This window comes from Staurois parvus, unplaced genomic scaffold (assembly GCF_062004578.1).
Source record: "Staurois parvus isolate SC_StPar_1 unplaced genomic scaffold, SC_StPar_1.0 ptg000032l, whole genome shotgun sequence".
In the NCBI taxonomy this organism is placed as follows: Eukaryota; Metazoa; Chordata; class Amphibia; order Anura; family Ranidae; genus Staurois; species Staurois parvus.
This window is the reverse complement of record NW_028317828.1, coordinates 2918965-2946104: the sequence shown is the minus strand read 5'-3', so window position 1 is coordinate 2946104 and position 27140 is coordinate 2918965. Positions and strand designations below refer to the sequence as shown.

Genomic DNA, 27140 nt, shown 5'->3' with positions numbered 1-27140 from the left:
GTATTACTAATGATTTGTACAGGGGTAATATGATATCTCTCTCTCTGGAGTCTATACCTCTTTTAATACAAGAGAGGATTTTGCTCGCTTTAGAAACCACAGCTTGGCATTGCATGCCATTATTAATCTTGTGATCTACCAGAACTCCCAGATCCTTCTCCACCATTGATTCCCCTAGTTGTACCCCCCCTAGTATGTATGATGCATGCATATTCTTAGCCCCCAAGTGCATAACCTTACATTTATCAACATTAAACCTCATTTGCCACATATTTGCCCAATTAAACAGTGCATTGAGATCGGCTTGTAAATTGAAGACATCCTGTAAGGACGTTATTCCACTGCACAGTGTGGTGTCATCTGCAAAGACTGAAATGGGATTTTTAATCCCAGACCCTATATTGTTTATAAATATATTAAAAAGTAAGGGTCCCAACACTGAACCCTGGGGTACACCTCTGATGACCTCAGACCATTCAGAGTATGAATCATTAACCACTACTCTCTGAATACGATCTTTTAGCCAGTTTTCTATCCATTTACATATGGATTTTTCCAAGACCGTAGACTTTACCTTACACATTAGCTGTGTGTGGGGAACTGTGTCAAACGCTGTGTCAAACGCTTTTACAAAATCCAAGTATACCACGTCCACCGCCACCCCTCTGTCCAAGGTTTTTCTGACCTCCTCATAAAAAGAAATCAGATTTGTTTGAAAACTTCTGTCTTTCATGAATCCATGCTGTCTGTTGCTGAAAATATTTTTTTCCAGCAAGAACTCATCTATGTCGTCTTTTTTTAATCTCTCCAGTATCTTCCCAACTATAGAAGTTAAACTAACAGGTCTATAAAGATTTTGACCCCTTTTTAAATATTGGTACCACATTGGCCTTATGCCAATCCAGTGGTACTATGCCAGTCATTAAAGAGTCCCTAAAAATGAGAAACAATGGCTTTGAAATGACAGAGCTCATTTCTTTAAACTCCTCGGCGGTATGATTATTTCCGTTTTTTTGTGCTGGAAGCGGTACCATTTTTTTGCATGGAAATATGTAGTTTTTTATTGTAGGCTGTAATTTTTAGGAATAACTCACTGAAATTTGTACGAACAAGAGTCTAGTAAACATCCCGCGTAGGATAAAATTTAAAACACGAAATCATAAATTATAATTTAATAAATAATCATAAAAAATGATAATATAATAATAATACATTTAATTCAATAATATAATCAAACCAAAAACACTGAAATTTGAAATACAGAGGCAAATTTGCACATCGCTGAGCAAAGTCGCAAAATCGTTTTCAGTGTCTGATGACGAATTTCCCCACAAATCATTATCACTCAATTCTGCAAGTGGTTCTGATTTACTATCACTGTTCTCTAGCTGGTCTAAAACCGCTTTTGACGTAAAGTGACGCTTTTTGGAAGCCATGGACTTCCAGGCAAAAAGAACAGTCAAAATGCAGGCAGGGCACAGAACAAAGCAGTAGGGACAAAATGTATGTGAAATGCATTGAAACAGCAATGTTTTATTACGTAATAATCATTTTTTTAAAAAAATGACATTTTTTAAAAATTTCAAACTTGCCGCCGGTTCCGGCGCCCGTATGTCCCGACGTCACAGGGACCGGAACACGGAAGCCGGATGCTGGCATCGGCCGGAGGAGATGGCCGGGGACGCTGCAGGGGACACATCGTGGGAGCGAAGGACAAGGTAAGTGCTGCAGGGACTCCCTGAGCAACACCGCATGGTAAGCCCGAGTGTAGCTCGGGGTTACCGCTCTTGGTACTCAAATTTTACCCCGAGCTACACTCGGGAATACCGCTAAGGAGGTTAAGGACCCGTGGGTGTATGTCATCCGGTCCAGGTGCTTTATCCACCTTTAAACTGTCTAAATATTTTTGGATCATATCAATTGTGAGCCAATGTGGATCACTCGGAGCTGTGTCAATACCATGCCCATTATGGACAAGAGCTCCCCCATGCTCCTTTGTATACACAGAGCTGAAAAAGGTATTAAATAAATTTGCCTTCTCTTTGTCCACAGTCACCCACTCTAGATTATTTTGTAAAGGGCCTACATGCTCGGACTAAACCTTTTTACTATTAATATAGTTGAAGAATTTTTTGAGGTTGGTCCTGCTATCTTTTGCAATCTGTCGTCAATTTTTGCAGCCTTTATTTCCTTTTTTGCATATTCTGTTATATTCTTTGTAATGTTTAAATGATGATAGTGTTCCTTCATTTTTATATTGAATAAAGGCTCTTTTCTTATTAACTATAGCCTTTTTAACTTTGGCTGTAAGCCACATAGGTTTGATTTTTAGCCTTTTAAACTTGTTGCCCATGGGAATATATTTTGCAGTGTGTTCACATACAGTCTTTTTGAAGAACTCCCATTTCTGTGTTGTGTTCAATGCCAATATTCCCTCGCAGTCTAAGTCTTGGACAGCAGCTCTCAGCCTTGGAAAATTAGCTCTCTTGAAATTGAGTGGTTTTATTTTTCCCGTATGTGCTTGCTGTTTACAGCTAACAATAAATGAAATCATGTTATGGTCACTGCTACCCAGATGTTCTTTTATATAGACATTCGTAATAAGCTCTGCATGGTTTGAGATTACCAGGTCCAGCAGAGCATCATTCCTAGTAGGGGCCTCTATGAACTGTACCATAAAATTGTCCTGTAGTAGGTTTAAAAATTTTTGTCCTTTAACTGTTCCTGCAGTACCATTACGCCAGTCAATTTCTGGGTAGTTAAAATCCCCCATTATTATCACTGTCCCAGCCCTTTCGATCTGTGCAAGGAGCTGAATTTCCACCTCCTCATTAACACTGGGAGGCTTATAACAAACTCCAATGATTACCTTTGTAGTACGCACCCCCATGTGCAGTTCCACCCATAATACTTCAGCCTCATCACACTCTCCATCAACTAGGTCCTCTTTCACACTCACTTTGAGATTGCTTCTTACTTACAGACAGACACCACCACCTTTCCTATTTACTCTGTCTCTCCGAAAGAGAACATAGCCTGGAATATTAATGGCCCAGTCATGCGAAGAATGAAGCCAAGATTCAGCAATACCAATTAAATCATAGTTCTCTTCATGCAACAAAGCTTTCAACTCACCTATTTTGCTTGGCAGACTTCCTGCATTGGTGAACAAACACTTTAATCGATTGACACCTTGTTCACACGTATTTTGCATATTTTTTATTTTCATACAAATGGTACCAATTCCACTGGTTGTTTGTAACATGAGAACCTTCTTATCATCTGCCATAGCCTTCCCCCCATCTTTCCCCATTTCACCCACCAATAAGTACTGACCCCTGTCTGATCTGTCTACCCCATTATAATCTAATTCTCCCTCCCCCCCCCCTCGATCCAAGTTTTAATACTCCTCCAGCCTTCACATAAACCTCTCCCCCAGCACACCAAACCCCCTTCCATTTATGTGCAAATTCAAAGGATACCTGCAACAGAAAATAAGCTGGTACAACAATCAATGCAGAAGAAGTTGTTTGTAGAATTACATGCATAGCACATCATACCATAGTTAATATAATCACATTAGGTGTAGCAATCTAATACTCAGGGAATCGTGGAAAGGGCCAGGATATGGCAGGGGAGGGGAACGAAGGGTAAGAAGGACTAAGTGCGGGGGGTAGAAAGAATCAGGGAAGTAAGGTAAGGAAGTGTGTTGGGGGGGGGTTAAAAGGAGTAAAAAAATTGGGAGGGAAAGACAGTCAGCAACCACACCTTATCATATTTCCAGGGGCAACCACGATTAATATATGTCAATTTATACAAAGGCAGGGCTGTGTCCACCATGGCCTCCTAGGAGGGCACCCCAGGAGAAGCTGACAATGACCACTTCATCAAGATACCTTTTTTAACATAGTAGAGGAGATATGAGATCAGCAATTTAGTATGATGAGAATGACGGACATCCTCATGAATGCTCACCAGGGCTGCTGGAGCTTAATCACCTCAAAGACCAGTAGGTCTAAAGTCATGGACAGTCCCAGAACATGTGAAAATAAGACACTGGAAAATTACAGCACTGGGAACAAATGGAATCAGTCTCCGGGTACATTTTATGGAGCCTTAGTGGGGTATAATATCCTCTGTGGAGAAACTTAACCTGAATCACCATACAGGGCTTAAAGTGACTTATCTAAATCACAAGGAGCCAGCAGCTCCTTAATAGGATTGGCCTGGAGGAGAGGCAACTAGGGAAATTGGGACCTGGAGGCATAGTGAGTTGGAAATATCGGAACACCGTTCAGCCCGGTAGCTGGAACTTTCAGAAAAGGTGAGAGAAATATAGAAGGGCACCTGAGAGCATAATATCTGACAATGTCTTTACCCCATAGCGTACCCAAACCTGGGGGTCTGGAGAAGTTTGGAAATGAGGGAAACTAGGATTATCCCAATGAGGTTGAGCAGACGGCCATTTGTTCAGACATGCAAATCTTTGCGTAGCGACCTTCCCCACCCTCCAAGTAGTATGCGTCGGGCCTGGAATACTGTCATATGCTTGTGGCCCCCTTTACATTAAGTTAAGCAAGTCTGACAAGGACCCCAAGAAGGCTGCCTCCAAAGATACAGCAGCATTGGATCTGGAGCACCCAAACCACCAATAAACAGATACCAATACCACCGCCCAGAAAAATACTTGGAAATTTGGTAGCGCCAAATCCCCCAACCAGGGTGGAAGATGCAAGGCAGACTTCACCAGTCAACGGAGGGCGCCATTCCAAATAAATGAGCCTACTTTACGTGATGAACATCACGAAAGAAAGAACTAGGGACACATATCGGACAATTCCGAAATATGTAAATAAAGGGAAGGATCATAATTTTTATGAGGTAAATAAGCCCCAGAAGGTTCAGGGAAAGTCCAACCCAGGAGGTGCATTGCATCTTGAGTAACAACAGAATAGGAAGAAGGTTACGATTCAGGTAACACAACAGGTCTTTAGTCACTTGAACTCTCAAATACCAAAACTGGTCCACCCAAAGCAGCAGGGAGGGGGCCCCTACCCCAATAGCTCCATTGTCAACAGGAACAATTATCAATTTGGACCAATTAATCTTGATACCTGAGAATGATCCAAACACATCAAAGATCCATAGCGATGCCATGAGCGACAGGGTTGCATCATTGAGGAACAGCAAGACATCATCCGCATATAGGAATAACTTCTCCTTCACCCTTACACCCCAGACATCCGAAGACTCCCTGGCCAAAATAGCCAAGGGCTCCACGGCTAGGGCAAATAGAATAGAGGACAGTGAGCAGCCTTGGCGTGGACCATGCTAAAGGGACAACGCATTAGATAACCAATTGTTAGTATGGACCTGTACCCTGGAAGCCCTGTAGAGCAATTGAAGCCAATACAAAACTTTTGGACCAAATATTGTACAAACATAAACCCACAACTGAGTTGAATGCCTTTTTGGCATCTAGCAAAGCAATTACTCTAGTACTGGAGTTGTCATGAGTTAAAGAGTTTCAAGAAAAGGCATTGTATATTGATGTCGGTTCCCTTGTCTGGCATAAACCCTGTTTGGTCTGCATGTATTAAACCCTCAACCACTGTGGAGAGATGACCAGCCAGGATGTTTGCAAATATTTGCATCAACATTTAATAAGGAGGTCGGGTGGTATTGATGGGGAAACCCAAAACCCATATGTTTCAGTAACATTTTGACTGCAGAAGCCAGATTGAAAAGTACAGTGAAGGAAATTAGTATTTGATCCCCTGCTGATTTTGAATGTTTGCCCACTCATAAAGAAATGATCAGTCTAAAAATCAAATGGTAGGAGTATTGTAACACTGAGAGACATAATAGTACCAAAAAATTCAAAAGAAATGCATGTCTAACAAATTATGCACTGATTTGTATGTTCACGAGGGAATTAAGTATTTGATCCCCTTCACAAAACATGACTTGGTACTTGGTGGCAAATCCCTTGTTGGCAGTCACAGAGTTCAGACGTTTCCTATAATTGGCCACCAGGTTTGCACACACCTCAGGAGGGATTTTGGCCCATTCCTCTTGGCAGATCCTCTCCAAGTCATTAGGATTTGGTGGCTGACGTTTGGCAACTCTAACTTTCAGCTCCCTCCACAGATTTTCAGTCAGATTAAAGTCTGGAGACTGGCTAGGCCACTCCAGGACCTTAATGTGCTACCTACCATTCGATTTTTAGACTGACCATTTCTTTGTGAGTGGGCAAACATTCAAAATAAATCAGCAGGGGATCAAATACTTATTTCCTTCACTGTAGATATGTTTATTATACAAGCATGTAGTTGGATCTTCATGCAGGGAGATCAGAACAATACATGGTGTTGGATTCAAAGTAATGCTCTAAATGTATTGGAAATCTAATAAAATGTATATGTTCTAAGATGAGTGGAAACCTAGCTATCTGACTGCTTTGAAGTTTCATTCTGGTCTCTGGTGGAGTTCATTGAAATGTAAAAGGTCATTCACAAAAGCATGTTACTTCCAATTGTTCCTTTAGATAGCACTCTACCCAGCTGGAGGTGTAAATAGCATATAACAGCTGTTACACAATAAGACTTCAAATGACAAAAATTTCCATATATCCACTTAATCAAAACTAAATGTTTGATATAAAAAAGGCTATTCCATTTTCCATCACATTCCCTTCCCTTGGACATTATACTGTCCAAACAATTATCCCTTCCTAAAAAGAAATTTGAGAATCATATTTGCTATATTAAACAATTCATACACTAGTTGTGAACAGTTGGGTTCTTGACTATTCACAGTGTAGAATTTCATTTGGTGACAATTAAAGCTGTGTAGGGCCTAACTATATGTGGATATTGGAGGTACTAGTAAAATTGAACAATTGTAGGATTACTAGGTCTCATTACACATACAAAACCCAATATAACATGTATTTTGAAGAAGCTAACAACACATAGTTTACAATTCCTCCCCTCCTTTAAATTCTCTTATATCTCCCTCTATTTGCCTAATCTAAATTAAATATTTATTTCTAGTTCCTATTTCTCCTGATTTATGCATCCAATTTACTTCTGCAGAAAAATTTCATTTTGCTTCATGAAGGCTGAAAAATACAAAACAATAAATAATATAACAAAAAACTAATAATCATAAAAGTCTAAAAAAACTGTGTGTTGGGCTAACAGTTTATGAATGCTAAGTCTTTAGTTGATTCCTCCAAAGTATCCTTGACAGCTAGTCCTTCATAAGACTGTACTGCAAGAACTCATACAATGTTCATACATAATATTCTCCTCTTCAGGACCATCGCAGTCCACATGACAAGAAACTTCCAGTAGGTGTGCAGATCTGTTGCAATTATAGCAAATTGAGCTTTGAGTTATATTTATGGACAGCTGAAATAAGTATAAAAGTTGTTCATATATTTAAAAGTTTTTGAAACCACGTTTCTCCATCACTGTTGTTTGTGGCTGCTGTCATAAAGTCCAGGAATAAGGGAGGATATATTTGAAGATGGCATGATTCAGATTGCTAGTCCAACATTAGATATTTAACAAAAATGCCCATAAAGCCATGGCGTTTTTGTTTTTCTGCTGAAGTAAATCTGTTGTAGAGACAATAAGCCCTAGAAGAAAAGAAATACATCTTAATACAAGGAGAAACCATTCTCACTTAGTATAATGTGTTACTCAACTGTCATCCAAACTAACTACACTCTTCAGAATTCAATGAAACATTTATCATGAACAATAGGCTATCTCAAAGGGGGCCTATCATGTATGGCTGGGATCAGTGACTTTACAGCTGACCAGGAACATGTAAGCATAGAAAGGAGACTTGGAGAGCACAGAATACAGGACTTAGAAGAATGGCAGGGGTACAGTTCAGCACTGGGATGCTGGTCTTATAGGCAAGCAGGACACAAAATTCTAGAAACACTTGTAGCACTGGGGTTCTGGGCTCACAGGGAATGCAGGTACACAGGATACAGCTGATGTATCAAGGATTCTAAGACAGGAAGGATACCCAACTGGGGAGAACACAGCATGTCCGCACATGCAATATGGATGAGGGCCCTTGGAAGGGCCGAGGTGCAGAGTCTAAGGAACTGCCTTGTCTTCTCTAGAGCTCCTGAAGGTAGAGATGGGTTGTGCTGCAGACAGTCCCCAGGTTGCAGTCGTCGTACTCACCCAGGCATGCAGCTACTGGGAACTACCAACTGATAAATAAGAACCCCTTGCAGCGATGAGGCACAGGAATAACTGGACAGTAGGCAGCTCAGTTCAAGCTGACAGGTATACATGGAAACACACAGACACTGGGAACAGGAACACAGAGACACACAAGACAACTAGGAGTAGGTAGCAAAGCAAACAGGAGTCTCTAAGAGCAGGTAGAGATGCATGGTGACACTGAACAAGAAAGAGGCTTGAAATACACTCAGAGACACAGAGGCAGGCTGCTAGAACCTTTAAGGTGTAAAGCTTGAGGCAATGAGCCAAGTTAAAATGAAAAGAGATGGCCTGGCTGGGAGTGTAGCTCATTAAATCAACAGCAGGAGGTTAAACAATCTTAAACAGGAGTCTTGTGGGACAACAGGCACAAACCTTATAAATTAAAGTAATGGAAGGACATGTACCTGCATACCTGCTGCTCTTTGGAAATAGAGGCGACAGCAAAGCTGTAGCAAAGCTGAAGACCCCTGACATAGGCTTAATTTAAAATCTTGACAATATCCAACTAATCTAAACAATAAATATAGTAACACTAACATCCATTCATTATATTTCTTAGGATATTATAGGTGTTAAAATAGAGAAACCATTATTTAATTCAATCTTAATCAAACTTTCTTCCCACAATAATATAAAAACTTTATAAGATAGAAAATGCTTAGTTATATTGTCACTGGTAATAGGGAATTTCTGGCTTTATCTGGTTGGTTTGGGGACCTCTTGGGGTGTAGAAATAATACCAGAGCCCATACATGTTAGATCAGAACACACAACAAAGAAGATCTAATACCCAATAAATAAATAGGCAACTAGGAACTGCTAAAGTCAGTACAAACTCAAATGAATGTACCAATGTCAGCTAATGGGGGTGAAACCCTTAAGTATTTACATAAGAAAAAAGACTAATGTAACAAGGAAAAAAACAATTCGGAACAATACTTCCAATGGTGGATTTTCTATGAAGGCTGTGATCTCCTTCCATTCTGAAAGCCTGAAAGAAGTCAAACCAGGGCATTAACCTAATCTGAGGAATAAGCATCAATTACATTTATTATTATACAGTATTTATATAGCGCCAAAGGGTATGCTCAGTGCTGTACAGTAGCAAGGGGGACATAACATGAGACAAGACAGTAACAATACACTACATGAGGGGTTCGAGGGCCCTGCTCTTTCGAGCTTACAATCTAGGAGGGAGGGGAAGGTGGCACAGGAGCAGATGGCTATGGGGGATGGAGTGGTGGGTGGAGTGGAGGAGGTTAGTTGTTAGGTGAGGTCGGGTGTTAGGTGAGGTTGGGGTAGGCTTCCCTGAAGAGGAGGGTTTTCAGGGTGCGCCTGAAGGTGAGGAGGGTAGGTGACAGTCTGATGGATTGGGGTAGGGAGTTCCAGAGGATGGGGAAAGTCCTGGAGAAGTCCTGCAATCGGGCGTGGGAGGAGGAGACCAGGGAGCTAGAGAGCAGGAGGTCCTGTGAGGAGCGGAGGGTACGGGTAGGGTAGTATTTAGGTATCAGGTCAGTTATGTAGTTCGGGGTGGCATTGTGAATGGCCTTGTAGGTCAGGGTTAGCAGCTTGAACTTGATGCGTTGGGCAATCGGGAGCCAATGAAGGGATTGGCAGAGGGGGGAGGCAGATGTGGAGCACTTGGTGAGGTGGATGAGTCTGGCCGCTGAGTTTAGGATCGACTGGAGTGGGGATAGCGTTCGTTTGGGTAGGCCAGTGAGAAGGGAGTTGCAGTAGTCCAGGCGTGAGATGATGAGGGAGTGTACGAGTTGTTTGGTGGTGTCTGGGGTGAGGAATGTGCGTATCTTGGAGATGTTGTGGAGGTGGAGCCTGCAAGATCTAGATAGCAGTTGGATGTGGGGTAGGAAGGAGAGGTGGGAGTCCAGGGTGACACCCAGGACTTTGGCGTGTGGGGGTGGGAGAGATGGTGGCGTTGTTAGTAGTGATGGAGAGGATGGGGGGGGGGGGAAAAGGTTGGGGGGAAGACCAGGAGCTCGGTTTTGGATAGGTTAAGTTTGAGGAAATGGAGCAACATCCAGTCTGATATGTCGTTTAGGAGGTGGGCGATGTGGGCAGAGAGTGAGGGGGTGAGGTGGGGGGTGGAGAGGTAAATTTGGGTGTTGTCGGCATAGAGGTGGTAATTGAAGCCGTGGGAGTGAATAAGTTTGATAAGGGAGGAGGTATAGATGGAGAAGAGGAGGGGCCCGAGGACAGAGCCTTGGGGGACCCCGACAGAGAGGGGAAGATGGCAGTGTTGTAGGTGACGCTGAAGGAGCGTTGGGAAAGGTAGGAGGCAAACCAGGAGAGAGCAGCGTCCTTGATGCCAAGGGAGTGCAGTTTGGCAAGGAGGAGAGGGGGGTCAACAGTGTCGAAGGCCGCAGAGAGGTCGAGGAGCAGGAGGATAGAATAGTGGTCATTGGCTTTGGCAGTTAGCAGATCATTGATGATTTTAAAGTAGGGCGGTTTTGGTGGAGTGCAGGGGGCGGAAGCCAGACTGTAGGGGGTCAAGGAGGTTGTTATCAGTGAGGTGGGCGCTTAGGCGATTGTAGACCAGGCGCTCAAGGAGCTTGGAAGTGAAGGGCAACAAGGAGATGGGTCTAAGGTTAGCGGGGTCAAGGGAGGGTTTTTTGAGTATGGGGGTGATGTGTGCGTGCTTTAGAGGGGAGGGGAAGGTGCCGGTGGAGAGGGAGAGATTGAAGATGTGGGTGAGGGAGCGAATGATGGAGGGGGGGGGTGACTGGAGGAGCTGTGAGGGGATTAGGCCCAGGGGGCAGGTGGTGAGGCGGGCTTCATTGAAGACCTTAAAGACCTCCTCGGGGGTAGTTGGGCTGAAGGAGCGGAGTGGTAGGGGGGTGATGATGTGCGGGGCGTTAGGTATAGTGGGGGGTAGTGCGACTGTGAGGTCAGGGGAGGGGAGGGTTGAGGGGTTGAAGGAGGGCGAGAGGCTAGGTGGAGAGTTGTATTGTGAGTTGACAATGTCATTACGGATTGCGTCAAACTTGTTTTGGAAGTGAGTGGCAATCTCGTGGGCGGTGAGTGAGGTGCTGGGTGGGGGTGGGGGTGGGGGGGGGAGAGAGCAGGGGTTTGAAAGTGGAGAAGAGCCGACGAGGACAGGTGGAGAGGGTGCAGATAAGGGTTATGAAATAGGCTTGCTTGGCGGCGTGGAGGGAAGTGGTGCAGGCAAGGTAGGCGGCTTTATAGAGGGAGAACGTGGGAGGGGATCTGGTTTTGCGCCATAAGCACTCCAGCGTGTGACTGCGTCGTTTGAGGCATTTCACGTGGAGTGAGCCTGAGATTTAGTAACAAACATTACACTTTCCTCCTTCCAATGGTTAATGATCTAACACCAACAAAGTATACAGTACATATTTTTTAAAAAATTTTTCTTAGTTCTAACCAGTGGTGTATTTAAGTTTTGTGCTGCCCTAGGCAACACAAAAATCGGATGCCCCACAACCCCGCCCCCCCCCCCACCCGGAGAGAGCCTGAGATTGACAATCAACACCTCTGCCCCCAAAGAGAGCTTTCCACTAACACACACTCCCCCCCAGACAACACAACTTACAATCCATGGATCTCACACATCTTAACATAACAAACATATTCTCACAATCAGGGGCGGACTGACAACTCATGGGGCCCCCGGGCAATAGAGGTCCATGGGGCCCCTGTGTCCTTGCCCAAACTCAAAAAAGCCTATGAAAAAAAAAGTACCAGGGGCATCTCATTGGGCCCCCTACTGACCCCCGGGCCCTCGGGCGGTGCCCGAGTTTCCAAATGGTCAGTCCTACTCACAATTAGCTTGCTTAACCACTATAGCCGAATGATGTGATCCTACGGACACAGCTGATCACGTGATGCGGCCTTTTACCACGTGATCAGCTGTGTCCAAATGCAGTTGCCAGTTATCGGCTGCACTTTCTCCACACTGTCACAGCGTGAGGAAAGTACTGCCGATAACTGGCAATTGTCAGAGGATGGATTGCCACGGATCATCAGTGCCCTGATAATCAGTGCCCAGCAGTGCCACCCACCTGTGCCCAGCAGTGCTGCCCACAAGTGCCAAGCAGTGCCAGCCACCTGTGCCCATCAGTGCCCAGCAGTGCCACCCACTACTGTAAAGTAGGACATAGCAAGTTGAGTAGACATTATTGGTAGGAGGTGAGCTCAGAAGGGCAGTCACCCAGAAGGTACTAGACCCAGATAGTAGATAAGCAAGATAAGCAACCCATAAAACATAAGATGCACTAGCATGTGTCGGACAAGGAGATAGCACAAATACCTTGTCAACATAGGAGACATTGATCACCCAAGAAAAAGTAAAAACAAAGCTAAAATATAAAACAAACAATCCTCACCTGTACAGCAGAAGCCAAACAACCCTCCCCCCAGCCCAAATTACCAACCCAACCATTAAATGCTTAAGTCTCCCAACAATCCAACTGGAAAACAAGGAAGAGAGGCATGAACCAATTGGGCTAGCACACTAGGTAGGGGCACCACACATTTGGCAGAGATGCTGGCGCAGTTGCATAGTTGAAAACATAAACAAGTCTCCTGGATTTATTATAGGTACTTATATAGCGCTGTCCATTTATGCAGTGCTTTTACATATATATATTGTACATTCACATCAGTCCCTAACCCTCATGGGGCATACAATCTAAGGTCCCTAACTCACATTCATATATACACATACTAGGGCCAATTTTAGACAGGATCCAATTAACCTACCAGCATGTCTTTGGAGTGTGGGAGGAAACCGGAGTACCTGGAGGAAACCCATGCAGGCACAGGGAGAACATGCAAACTCCAGGCAGGTGGTGCTATGGTTGGGATTCAAACTAATAACTCTAGTACTGCCAGGCTGAAGTGCTAACCATTTAGCCACTGTGCTACCCATATGGTTTCGAAGTGAAACTGTAGGAGTGTGCAGCTGGAGAGGAAAAGATAGCAAGGTTCACACCTCTCTGCGGAGAGGTGCGAACCTCCTGCAGAGGTGTTCTGGACCGCGGCGTCAGACTGACGCCGCACGGTCCCGGCATCCGCAGCGTGGGCACGGGAGTTTCCACGCTTGCAGATGCAGCCAGGACAAAGGCCACGCTCACGAGAGCACGACCCGTGTCCAGGGGGCGTGCCTCGTTGCCGAGCACCGAGGCCCGCCCACCATTGCCAGGATGACCGGGAAGTGTCCTGCATCAGTTTAAGAGACCAATTCCGGGCTCTTCCCGGTCATCCTTTCCGCTGCCAAGCCACTGAGGGATCCCAACAGCGGCGAGACCCTCGTGGCCACTCTGCAAAGACTCCCCAAGGATAAGGGGGAGCCTCCGCAAGCTGCCACTCTGCCAAAGACCCCTCCCAAGGATACTGGGGAGCCTCCGCAAGCTGCTGCTCTGCACAACCCCAAAGATAAGGGGGAGAACCACACAAGCTGCCCACTGCAAGCCCCAAGGATAGGGGGAGAACCACACCAGCTGCCCTCTGCAGGCGCCCAGGACTCGGGGGGGAATATTACCATGGACTACGCCACGCATACTCCGGATTCAGGGCAAGTACTTGTTGCCATACTATCTTGCTCCCCTGTGGACCCGGGCACTCCTGTTGGATCCATGAGTGTATGCTCCCCTGTTTTCCCTGAACTGTTCTTGTACTCCCTCTCCACCTCCCTGTTTGGATTACCAACTGTTGTAGAGACTTTAACTTTGCCCCTGGGGCTGGACTACAAGTATTTTGGGTCCTCTCCTTGCTATTTCCCATACTGGGCACTGCCCCACTCCCTGCAATTTCCCCATTGAGTGACTGTCATTTGTCTTAATAAAGCTTTGTGTGTTTGCCATCCGCCTTGTGTGTTCTGTCCTGCCTACCCTCCGTCACATACTGGTTGGCAGTGGTGGGATCAGAACACTAAGTGAGATGGCAGACAACGAAAGACAGCTGAAGCCGGACCAGCGAATACAGAAAGTGGACTATATCATGTCTGCAGGAGAGGGCCGTGGAACTGTCCCTTGCCTGGAGGGGCCTAGCCATGGATGATCTTGTTGCAGCCATTGAAGAAGCTGACCCCACCCCAACCAGGGAGGAGAGCAGACCAACCCCAGCCTCCCCAGCACGCTATGACCCAGGATCCAAAAGCTCCTGGCTTACTTGGGTGGAGGAGGAGATGGCCATCCTGGGGCCAGACGCTACAGTAGAGGACAAGTGAGAGGCTATCTGGAGGGCACACGAGAGAGACAGAGCCAAGGGAGCCACCGGGATCTAAGCTGTCCTTCCAGCCCTAGGGCCGCGGGCTTCCCCCCTCCCCGGGTCAGCTGCAAAGACTTTAAGCCCTCCAACGAAGCCACTAGGGATGTGGAGGGGTTTTTCCAGGACTTTGAGCATCTGTGCCAACTCATGGAGGTGCCAAGCACGGATTGGCTACGGCACCTCGTGGGTCTGCTAGAAGGGGGTGCAGCTGCAGCCTATCGCACTCTGGATTACCAAGATAGCCAAGATTATGCACAGGTCAAACAGACAGCGTTGGAGTACTACGTGGTGACCCCAGAAGCTCACCGGGTGCACTTCCACGACCTCCCCCGCTACGCCGAGCCGTCCTACAAAATGTACGCTCACAAGATGTCGCAGTTCTGCCGGTGGTGGCTAGAAGGGGAGCAGGCCTAAATCACAGAGGAAATTATTCAGGCCTTCCTGAAAGAGCAATTCTACAATCAATGCCCGGCGGAGGTGCGCGGATGGGTAAGAGAAAGAACCCCTACCACCCTTGTGAAGGCCGCTGCCCTGGCCGACGAGGTCATCGCCATCAAGCCCCATTGAAAGAGACGCACCCCTGAGCTACCAAAGGCCCTGCCTCCCTTCCAGCCACCTCTCCACCCTGCCACCACCTCTGCCAAGGCGGCCCCTCCACCTGCCACCCGTGGGGCCGCCACACAGGGCCCGGTTCACAGGGCCACCCTTGGACTGCCGTTGCTATGGGTGCAACCATCCGGGGCACCTCCAAGCCAACTGCCCCACCTCCAGAGGCCGTCGCTTCAACCGCCCAGTCTACTACCTGGAGCTACACCCCACGGAAGAACCTTTGCCCCCACCTCCTAGTGAGTGGATGAACCCTCCAGAAGCCAAACAACCCCCGGGGAGTCTACAGTGTCCACCCTCGGGAGTCATGTACCCAGCACAGAGGCAGCGCCACCTGCAGGCCGTGAGGGTGGACGGGCACCCCGCCACCGGTTTCCGGGATACGGGGGCCTTCCTGACCATAGCCGACCCCCGAGTGATAAGGCCAGAAGCCATACAACCTGGCCCTGGATTCGCCTTTCGAGCTGGCGGGAGGAGCCAGGCATCATATTTCCAGGGCATCCGGACACCTCGACTATGGATTCGGAGAGCAACGGTGCCAGATTGGTGTCATGGGTGGGCTCCCGGCAGATGTTCTGCTCGGGAATGACGTGGGTGAGCTACAATGCCAGTACGTCGGGGCGGTGACCAGGAGCCAAGCAGGCCGAGGTCTTCCCACAGAGACTACCACGGGACCTTCCCCCTTCATGGACTTGGTGAGTGACCCCCCACCTGACCCAGACACTACCCTGACCTGGGACCGGGAGACTTTTAAGAGGGAGTTAGACACAGACCCCACCTTGACCAAATTTAGGGCCCAGGCCGACAGGAGGGGGGTGGGGACCAGCTTTGGTGGGAGCAGGGGCTGCTGTACCGCCGGGCAGGCCCAAGCCACCCGGGCCAACCCCGTTACCCCCAAACAACAGTAAGTGCCTAGACCGTTTAGGTTCCCGCTACTCCAGATCGCCCATGACATCCCGGTAGCTGGCCACCTAGGTAAGAGGAGGACAGAGAAGCGACTGATCCAAGCCTTCTATTGGCCAGGTATCTCACAGGCCGTTGCCCACTTGTGCCGGACCAGTGACACCTGCCAGAGGAAGGGACGCCCAGGGGACTACCCCCAAGGCCCCGCTCTGTCCCTTACCTATCATTGAACAGCCCCTTCAGAGAGTAGCCGTAGACATCCTAGGACCCCTGGCCCATCCCAGTAAGTCCGGGAAATTATACATCCTCACAGTATTGGATTACGCAACCTGCTACCCAGAGGCTGTCCCCCTGTCCAGTATCTCCGCCCCTAAGGTGGCAGAGGCCCTGGTCACAGTTTTTTCCCGGGTGGGCTTCCCCAGTGAGATCCTGACCGACCAGGGCACGCAGTTTATGTCCGATGTAGTCCAATCCCTATGGCGCACGTGCGGGGTACGGACGATCCGAACCACTCCCTATCACCCCCAAACCAATGGCCTCTGCGAGCGCTTCAATGGGACCCTAAAGAGCATGCTGAGGTCCTTCAATGACGGGGAGGCAGACTGGGAGAAGCTCCTCCCTCACCTGCTGTTTGCATACCGGGAAGTACCGCAGGAGTCAACGGGGTTTTCACCCTTTGAGCTCCTGTACGGGCGGAGGGTCCGCAGTCCCCTATCCCTGCTACGGGAACATTGGGAAGGAAAAATAGAGGACACGGGCACCCCCATCATCCCCTACGTCCTCGAGCTGCGGGAGCGACTGACCCGCCTGGCTGCCGTGGCCCAGACGCACCAGAAGGTGTGGTACGACCACAGGGCACGCGGCCGCGAGTTCACCGAAGGACAGCAGGTGCTCAAGATAGTCCCCAAACCCTAGAACAAGCTCCAGCACACCTGGGAAGGACCCTACAAGGTCCTTTGCAAAAATAGACAAGACTAGTTATGTCATTAGTCTCGACGCCCGCGACCGCCAGCAGCGCACGGTTCACATCAATATGTTGAAAGAGTACCATGAACGAACTCTGCCCGTACTAGCCATCTGCCCCGCCTCCACAGGCGAAACTTATGAGGAGGCCCTGCCTGACCTCTTACAAGCCACAAAAACCACCACCCCCCTGGATCAGATCCCCACGGGGGCTCAGCCGAGCCCCCGCCAAATGACCCAGATGCAGGCCGTACTAGAGGACCAGGCTGTCACCTTCTCGGCTGCCCCGGGCCACACTGGGTTGGCCATCCACCATGTGGAGACCCACAGTCAAAAGCCCATCCAGCAGGCCCCCTATAGAGTCCCCGAAGACAGCCATCCGGGCAGAGCTCTCGGAGATGCTCCAGCTGGGCATCGTCCGACCCTCCTACCGTCCCTGGGCCTCCCCGGTGGTGCTAGTACCGGAAAAGGAGGGGAGTACACGCTTTTGTGTGGACTACCGGAGGTTGAACGACTACACCGTCAGTGACGCCTACCCCATGCCCCGCATAGACGATCTACTGTACCGACTAGCTGGGACCCAATACATTAGCACCCTAGATCTCAGCAAGGGCTACTGGCAAATCGCCCTCACAAAAGGAGGGCGTTGAGCGCTCCGCCTTCATCACCCCGTTTGGCCTGTACGAGTTCCTAGTCATGCCCTTTGGCATGAAAAACCTGAGCCAGCCAAGGTCCAAGCCATTCATGACTGGCCCACCCCCCAGACCAAGAAACAAGTGATGGCATTCCTCGGTACTGCCGGCTATTACCGTAAATTTGTACCTAATTTCAGCTCCAGGGCCCAACCCGACTGACCTGACCCAGAAGAACAGCTTCAGGATGGTGAATTGGACCTCGGCCTGTGACTCCGCCTTCCATGACCTCAAGTCCGCCCTGGCAAGCAACCCCATCCTGGCCGCCCCTGACCACAGCAAACGCTTCCTGATACAGACAGACGCCTCCACCTACGGCCTAGGGGCCGTCCTCAGTCAAGGCAACGAGGCTGGGGAGGAGCACCGTGTCGCCCTCCTCAGCTGCAAACTACTGGACAGGGAAGTTGCCTAGGCTACTGTAGAGAAAGAATGTCTGACCATAGTTTTGGCCCTAAAGAAATTGCACCCCTACCTATAGAGCTGGGAGTTCACCATTGTCACCAATCACAACCCCCTCACATGGCTAAACAGGGTCAATGGACGCCTCCTCAGGTGGAGCCTCGCACTCCAGCCCTACAATTTTACCATTCAGTATAGACGGGGAAGCCAACACCAAGATGCAGATGGCCTTTTGTCAAGGTCCTACCTTTTCCCCGAGGTTTTGTTACTCCATGTGCTGGCATCCATCTTGGATTTCTGCTGAGCATGGTGGGAAGCTTTTATGCCTTCAGGTCTCTGAGGTCCATCCCCCAGAGGGGTGTGGCTGAGTACATATAAGCCTGTGATCCGCACATGCTCTTTGCACTTGTGTCTTGTGTCTTTGTCTTGCTACAGCTCTGTGTATATGCTCGTGACTCTTCTGGTATTCTGACTCGGCTTGTGACTAAGACCATTCTCTGTGGTTTCCTTCGATCTGACCTTCCGTTGCTGAACCCGGCCCGTGACCTGTGATTCTCTGTCTACTGTTCTGTACTGTTTTGTCCCGTTGTCGTCGACTCGGCTTGCCTGACTATGCTATTGTCATTCTCACCAGCTACACGCCATTGGCGGCGGCCATTACCGCAGCCGGGGTGTCTCGGGGGCCGCGACCTGGTTCCTGGCTGCGTCAAGTCCATCCCCACCATCAGGGGCCCTGGTGAAGGGCAGCCTGGGACTTAGACTCCGCGCCCTGAGGGACTTCGGTCTGTTGGTGGTGGTTGTCGTCAGCCAGTGCCTTACCCTGCCACTAGGCCTACCTGTCCGTTCCACAGCCCTGCCCTGACACCTTTCCCGCCAACAAGACCCACAGTAGCTAAGTTAGGGCCCACAAGTGCCTTCAAGGGAACCCGGCTGGGTCCCCCCTTGTCGGTCCCCCCTTGTGAAATGGAAGGGGGAGGAGTGTCACAGTATAGGTGCTGCCAGGGTGCCCAAGTGTCACAGTATAGGTGCTGCCAGGGTGCCCAACTCAGTCATGCCCTCCTCCCGAAAATAGTACATTGCAGCACCTCAAATAAAGTGCATTCCAGTCCCGATTTCATTAGCCAGTTTCCCCCCAAATTCATTTAGCACATTGTGATCTGATTAGTAAGCCAGCTCCCAGCCGTTTTCCACCTGTCAGGCTGTCAGGATGACCTGCCCCCCCCCCCTGCTGCCTCTTGTCCTGCTGCGGCAGGACAAGAGACGCGGCTCCTCTCACCTCCACCACTATCTTCTCCTCATCCGGCGAGGCCAGAGAAGAAAAGATAGCGAGGTTCACACCTCTCTGCAGAGAGGTGCAAACCTCCTGCAGAAGTGTTCCGGACCGCGGCGTCACACTGATGCTGCACGGTCCCGGCATCCGCAGCGCGGGCACGGGAGTTCCCACACTTGCGGACAAAGGCCATGCTCACGAAAGCGCGACCCTTATCCAGGGGGGCGTGCCTCAATGCCGAGCAATGAGGCATGCCGCCCTCGGCCCGCCCACCATTGCCAGGACGACCGGGAAGCGCCCTGCATCGGTTTAAGAGCCCGATGCCGGGCTCTTCCCGGTCATCCTTTCCGCTGCCAAGCCACTGAGGGATCCCAGCTGCGGCGGGACCCTCGTGGCCACTTTGCAAAGACCCCCAAAGGATAAGGGGGAGCCTCAGCAAGCTGCCACTCTGCAAAGACCCCCCAAGGATAAGGGGGAGCCTCCACAAGTGGCCACTCTGCAAAGGCCCCCCAAGGATAAGGGGGAGCCTCAGCAAGCTGCCACTCTGCAAAGACCCAAGGATAAGGGGGAGCCTCCGCAAGCTGCCACTCTACCAAAGACCACCCAAGGATACGGGGGAGCCTCCACAAGCTGCCGCTCTGCACAACCCCAAAGCTAAGGGGGAGAACCACGCAAGCAGCCCACTGCAAGCCCCAAGGATAGGGGGAGAACCACACCAGCTGCCCTCTGCAGGCGCCCAGGACTCGGGGCGAATATTACCACAGACTACGCCACGCATAATCTGGATTCAGGGCAAGTACTTGTTGTCATACTATCTTGCTCCCCTGTGGACCCGGGCGCCCCTGTCGGATCCGTGAGTGTATGCTCCCGTTTTCCCTGAACTGTTCTTGTACTCCCTCTCCACCTCCCTGTTTGGAATACAAACTGTTGTAGAGACTTTAACTTTGCCCCTGGGGCTGGACTACAAGTATTTTGGGCACTCCCCTTGCTATTTCCCATACTGGGCACTGCCCCACTCCCTGCAATTTCCCCTTTGAGTGACTGTCATTTGTCTTAATAAAGCTTTGTGTGTTTGCCTTGTGTGTTCTGTCCTGCCTACCCTCCATCACAGGCACAAACTTAGGTTGCTTATTCATTAGAAAAACAGTGCACAGCCAGTGCAAAGGGTCCCAGCACATCAGGCAGAGGAACATAACAGCGATATATCCTCCTCCATGTAGTGGGTAAAAGCCCAGGTAAAAACAGCAGTGTTGTGGACTGGATAAGGCAACTCACTACCACCGGTCAACAATGAGGTGGAAGTGACTCAACCCAGGTGGAAGCCTCCTGTGAAGAAGTGAAGAACCGGACCATCTCACCATCCCGGACCCGCAGGCAAGCAGGGAACAGAACACTGTAGTAGATACCACAAGCCCTCAGAGCTGTTTTCACATGGTTGAAAGACTTTCTGAGCTTTTGTGTCTCCACTAAATAGTTAGGGAAAATAGGTAGCTTGCTGTTATGGAACTTCAGATCTCCCTGGAGCCTGGCAGTGCAGAGAACTCTGTCTCAGTCTCAGAAGTTCAGTAAGTTCAGAGGTGAGGATCCAGGAGGCTCAGGTTTAGGCGGAATACGGTGCACTCACTCCACAGTGTAATAGGAAGAGAACTGGGCCACAGGGAGTAGGGTATGTAGCAAGTCCACCACTAAGACTGTCAGGTTATTGACCTCTGTGCCCTCCACCAGACCCATGATCTAGAGGTTTTTCCTCCTATTGCGGTTCTCCGCATCTTCCACCTTGTATTCTAGTGCCAGAAGCTTGGTCTGAAGATAGCAGATGGCTGTAGTATGTTCTAAGACTATTTGTTCTGCCACCAACAGTCTGGAAGGGAGCTTATCGATGTCCTGTCTCAGGAGCCCCATATCCAGCTGCAACCTTGGAGGTCAAGGCTGCTTGACAGGTGGTGATCTCAGCAATAACGTCAGCCAGTGTGGGTTGTGGGGAAGCGGTCGACTCCTCTGGATCTGTTTGCGATGCCATGTTGGAGAAAAGCCTGTTGTGGGCCACCATGTGGCTGCCAGGGCCCACTGGTCTGGGCTTTTTTCCATGGTGTTGTATGATACTTTGTGCTGGGAGCACACTGTACAGCATGCTCCCAGCACAGAGATCGGGGTCTCATCGGGAGCTCAGGTCCCATACTAACGATCAGGACCCAGAACTCACGGTTCTGGGTCCCCTGATTACTGTGATAGCCTCTGATAGGCTACCACAGTGATGAATAACTGTGAAGCCTGCCCCTGTATTTATCTCTCTGTGAATGGAGCGCAAAGATACATTGTATTTCTCTTTCTTTGCAGAGAGAAATATAAACAACAGCGTGTTAAAAAAAAAAAAGAAATAACAATAAAAAAAGAAAAAAAAAAAAAAAAAGAAAACAAATCAAGGTTAGATCTAGTGTCTGGGCCAAGTACTGTCAAAGGTTAAGGTCAGGGTCAAAGGTCATGGTCAGTATATTTTGAGCAGGATTTAAGAAAAAAAAAAAAAATGAGTATCAATGTCAGTTAGGCCTTGTTCTGCACGTGTTATGGTGTGAACAGGGCACATAGAGAACAACTGATTTTGTTGTGCCTTTGCAAAATGGTTGTAGAAAAACTGATGCCTCTGCACCATGGTCTGAACAAGCCCTCAGTGTGTTTTAGAAAGGATAGATAGAAAAAAACAAAAAGGGCACTATTGTTTCTGGGCCGTACTACAGGTACATACAACTAACATACGCATATGTGGTATCACTGTGATCATTGGGAGCAGGAGAATATATTTTGGGTTGATTTTTTATGGTAGGTTATGGTACTAATAAGAAATATACAGCTACATTAAAAAAGGTATAATCCACCTGGATGCACAAAGTAGTTGTGGTGACATTTACAATTTTATTAACACATCAAAGTTGAATAATTGTGCTTAGGCATTAACATTTGTTTTACCCTTAGGCGTGAAGGGGTTAATTAAACTAGTCCCGTTTTTGCATTGATATGGATTGATGCTTGGGATGGAGGCACCACCTCTGGGACATTTGCCCTGGAACCACCAATGTCCTAAATTGTCCTGCACTTTTAAAGAACTATAATTTTTAAGTTGCATTCAAACCTAAGCATTCTGTGTTTTTGCGCATTTCTGGTATCGTTGGCAGAAACATGCATTTCTGCCTGGGATTCTGGAAACACACACAAACGCAGCAAAATGCGTATCCTACTCGCACTGCAACTATTTCTTAATGACACCCCAAACGCACATAGCAGCCCTACATTTTGTTGCACATTTGACAAACAAGAAAATGCGGCAAAATGTGAAAAGCAAAAAGCGCTTGTCTCAGTGCCATAAAAAGGTGCATGAGCTACCTTGGCACATTTATTGTGCGTAGGGAAGCCCATTTAAGTGAGCCCTATGCTGTTGTGCAACAAGCACTCTAAAAAACTTGGAAAAAAACAGTGACGTGTCACATCGCACAGGTATGGATGTGCTCTTAGGTCTCATGCACATGGGCATATGAATTTATCCAAAACTTGGCAGAAAAATATGCCTCTAATTTTGCATATGTACACACGGAAACGCATTCTACTGGCCAGAATATATATTTATTCTGGCCATTGGAATAAGGTTATGCTCATATGCAAGTGATTATGCTCATTTATGCACATCTACACACATATGGGTATAATTTATGCTGATAAACTGTGCCATGAATGCAGGCCTGGGTCATTTTATTTACATCCCTGAATGCTGCTCTGCAATACACTAGTATTTGACACAATGTGCAGGGGGAGATTACATAGCCTAGATCTGCTTTCAGAGATGTTAAAAACACAAAATGCAAGACGCCTTTAGCAGTAGAGTTTTCTTTGCCTATGTGCATTCAGCTTAATTGTGTCTCTCTATTTGCTAAATGAAGACTGCAACTACTATAAAGGAATATATTGTCCCATAAGGGAATCAAGCATGGTCTGAGATTTCCTTAAGTGCATCTCATTTGCAAAATATTGATATGTCTGCAGTTTATCTTTGCAAACTGAATATTTCATATACCTATAACATATAAATGTACACTCTATTTTTAGAGGGGAATTAGTACTGCTGTACATTTGTTTTTATAAAGCATTCATAAAGAATAATACTTCATTCATCCAAGGGATCGCTACATCTGTCTTTATTAAACAAAAACAGGGCACTTCTTTTTATTTCTATTACACTCTTACCTGGCATTCATGGTCATTTTTCAATTTCATCGATTTACTTTTATAATACTGGATAGTATAACTTCTGCACTGATGGAAACTTCTACACTGATGGGAGATAAAAAAAATCTTGCAACACCTACGGGCTGATAATCACATTCAGTATACAATTTGTATTTCTATTCTTTTAGGTATTTTTTTTCTAAAATACATTATAAATATTTTATACTTTAATTTAGACTAGAAGAAAATCATGATCAAAGCATAGTTATAAGGATTTAAGAAATCAAAAATATTTTTTGCCCTCCTGCATCATTCCAGGAAATCTACCAACCATAAAATCAAGTGTTCCCACCACCCACCACCCCCAACCCTCCTGCATCTCTGCTGTAGCCAGAGATACGGCCATATTGACTTTACTGTGCTGTCAGAGCTGCACCATCGAGGCAAAATCACATAATATAAATAGACATATTCCAGGACAGAAATCGGAGACCCCCCTCACCCCTCCCAGGCCATGGGCAGGAGAGAGCGCCCAGCACCCCCTGGGTTAAGTTTGGTAACACTGGCACTCAGCCTCCTGGGTAAGTTTTATGGTAGTTCTGCATGCACAGCTGGATGTACATCTGCCGCAATGCACTTCCACCCTCTAGACACTTTTCAGTTAACCCTTTACCTGCCAGGACGGGTAATATACTATACTGCAAGCTGTGTCACGTAGTTATTTTGACATGGGTTTAAAAATCAAACATTTATGCTAATTCACAATACAGCATGCAGTTAATTAGGAGGATTACAAAAAAAGATGTAATTACCAGCATATATTTATGATGTTCACACCTACAATTCGTTGGACTACTTTAATATTTTCTGGAAGGGAGTTGAAGCTGTATTTTAATATAGATCTTAGGTAGTTTCAGAAATATCAATACCTATGGTTTATTTCCTGCAAAAACTGATGGGGATGTAGGAGTGGCTCGGCAATGGATAAATACATGATGACAGTTAAGGGAGGCAGTGACAAAGGGAATTTGGGATTTTTTTGGGGAGGGGGAGGAGGAATATACGGACAGGCAGAGGCAAAACACAATTCTTCTCAGTTCACCAGGACATTTCCATAGCTGACACCACTATACACAGATTGATGGAATTAGTATATAAATCATATCAGCAATTACTATGTGTACTCAATGAAGACATCAATCATACATGACTCACGGTGTACCCCATGCATTAGATCCAAATCAGACTGCACACTATTCTCCATGCTGCAACAGAAGGTCACCTCTGTTTTTAAAATTCAGCAATCACAAGTACATTCTGCTGTCAAACACATGTGGCCATTGCGTGTGTCTTTGTATGTATGTACATATGTGGCATTATGTAGGTGTGCATGCATATGGGCATGTGCAAAACGCAACACACCCACAAAGATCACCATTTCAATGGCCAGATTACACAGCCTAAACAAAGTGGCCTATATAAATCTGTAAAATGATTTAGAAGTGTGCAATATGAAACTCAGTGATGATTATAATATGAAATGCCATTACAGCCAACCTTCCTTGTTTAACGTAAATGAGTTTAATGACACTAACTGAAATGGGCCCCATGCTGCATACATGACCATCTGCCCCACCTTCTACCGTAATGCAGTTTCCTCCCCTTTTAACTTGACTCATCAGAGAGTTGATATTGATTTTTTAATAATGGAGTATCTGTTACAGTTATCCTTCCAATTCGGGAGCATGCAGGAGCAACATCAATATAATGAGGCTCCACTAGAGGGCTCTTAACCCCTTTTGTGCCAGATAACCAATCTGCAATTTGCAGCAAAAAAAAAAAAAAAAGACATCCAGAATAAACCCGCAGTGCACCAAGTATTGGGACGGAGTACGTGGAAGGGGGGAGAACTGGAGACGGGCCGGGATCCTGCATAAGAGAAGACAAAGTTTCTTATTATAAAAAGTATACTACACTATCCAAAATGGTCTTCTTCAATCAATATAATACACAAGAGACAAACTACATTGAGCTAACGCTGATTAATCCATTTACTAAAAATGTTAATGTGCCAGCTTTGGAAATCAAATAAAGTTTGTAATTCTAGTAAAAAAACAAGTTATTGCAACTACAATAAACATGGCTAAGCACTGCCCCAGAATTATAAATATGTAATATGTTGATAATTTGCTGATCTTGCAGTCCTTAGCAGGACTGTGCTCTTGCTTGAACAGATCTGACTGATTCAGTGTTGCTGCAAGGTCACACTGATGCTGCACTTTAATAAAAGTGGAGTAGAGGCTGATGCTGCAGATTTCCTTACTTGCACAGGGACAATGCAGTAAGGATCTAGACTACAAGAGAATTAAAACCTTGAAGCAAGAAATATACATAGTGTTCCCAGTGTTGGGAATACACATATCAACTTATATTTAAAAACCTATGAAGTATAGTAAAACATGAGCTGTATTAAAAACATAAATTGCCTTAAACTTGACGGGGGTTTCTAACTTGTTAAAATGTTGCTTTTGATAGCACCAATCTCCATGATAAAATGTCAAATAAAAACTAGAATTAAAACGTCACCTAAACTGTGTTTAAAATAAGGAAATCACATATACTGATCAGAACTGGTGTTTCTTTAGGTTCAGAAAATATCAGTCAATTTTAGTGGGTTATTAAACTTAGAACCAAAAAATGTATAGTAAAGCTTACCAATCCTTAAATTTGGTGGCTGCATTCATTTTCTTTTTTTGGACTTTCTGTCCTTTATTTTCATCTTATGATCTGTCCAGTAACACACCTCCTGTATTAGAGTGCCTCCACTCTGGATGAAGTTGCACAGGGACACCTTTTGACAGCAGCATTGTTAATCTGGGAGGAGGAGAGTGTTAGATGGACTAGCAGATTTAGATACACTAACAAATTAAAGCCAAATCCAGCTCACACTTTATTATTAATATACAGTATTTATATAGTGCCAACAGTTTGCTCAGTGCTGTACATTATAGGCAGTCACAGAAACAGTTTTTAACCCTTTTGGGATAATGGTTTTACATAAATAAAAGTTATACATTGCAAGCACACCTGTCAGTGGCAAATGGTTTGTCTCTTCACTCTAACTGCTACATCTGCAAGAGAGCTTTTTCTGTTGAAAATCAAACATTTTGGCCAGATCACCAGGTGAAAATAAAGGAAATAAAGTCTAAAAAAGAAAACAAAATGTAACCACCACATCTAAGAATTGTTAAGCTGCAATATGATAAATGTTTGCTTTTGGGTTTAATACCACCTTAAGCCTGCAAAAATACCGTTCTAAGGAAATTAATAGAAAACAAAAATAAAATGAATGCATTTGACTCTGATGAATAAAAAGGACAAAATAAATTGCATTAGCATATCTAAAGAAGGTCTAGTTATATCAACACAGAAGAATGCTAAATCAGAGAAAATCCCTGACCCAGATTCACTAGAAATATCCAGTATTTCCTTTTACTCCCGGCTGCCTAATGAGGTGGCTGGGGGAGTGTTTGGAAGGTGAGTATAAACAGCCGGGGAGGGGGGAAATTTATATCTGTGGATTGGGAGAGTAAC

At 46.7% G+C, this 27140-nt stretch overlaps 1 protein-coding gene and 1 long non-coding RNA gene across 11 annotated transcripts in view; one reads left to right on the top strand and one right to left on the bottom strand.

Moving 5' to 3' along the window:
• Positions 1-1157: 1157 nt before the first annotated feature.
• LOC149470744 (uncharacterized) overlaps positions 1158-27140 on the bottom strand; it is a 126178-nt gene continuing 100195 nt past the window's right edge. For 5 of the 9 annotated variants that reach the window (XR_016308130.1, XR_016308118.1, XR_016308134.1 and 2 more), the window contains 2 exons: positions 26262-26420; positions 25105-25475 (listed from right to left, as the gene is read on the bottom strand). This is a non-coding gene — a long non-coding RNA (uncharacterized LOC149470744). The other 4 variants (XR_016308136.1, XR_016308128.1, XR_016308124.1 and 1 more) reach the window with 3 other exon arrangements.
• SCN2B (sodium voltage-gated channel beta subunit 2) overlaps positions 23918-27140 on the top strand; it is a 37136-nt gene continuing 33913 nt past the window's right edge. Inside the window, exon 1 of one of the 2 annotated variants that reach the window (XM_089660886.1) lies at positions 23918-24127. In XM_089660886.1, the coding sequence (XP_089517012.1) occupies positions 24061-24127 (67 nt within the window). In that variant the 5' untranslated portion in view covers positions 23918-24060. The remainder of the gene's footprint in view (positions 24128-27140) is intronic. The other variant, XM_089660888.1, reaches the window with a different exon arrangement.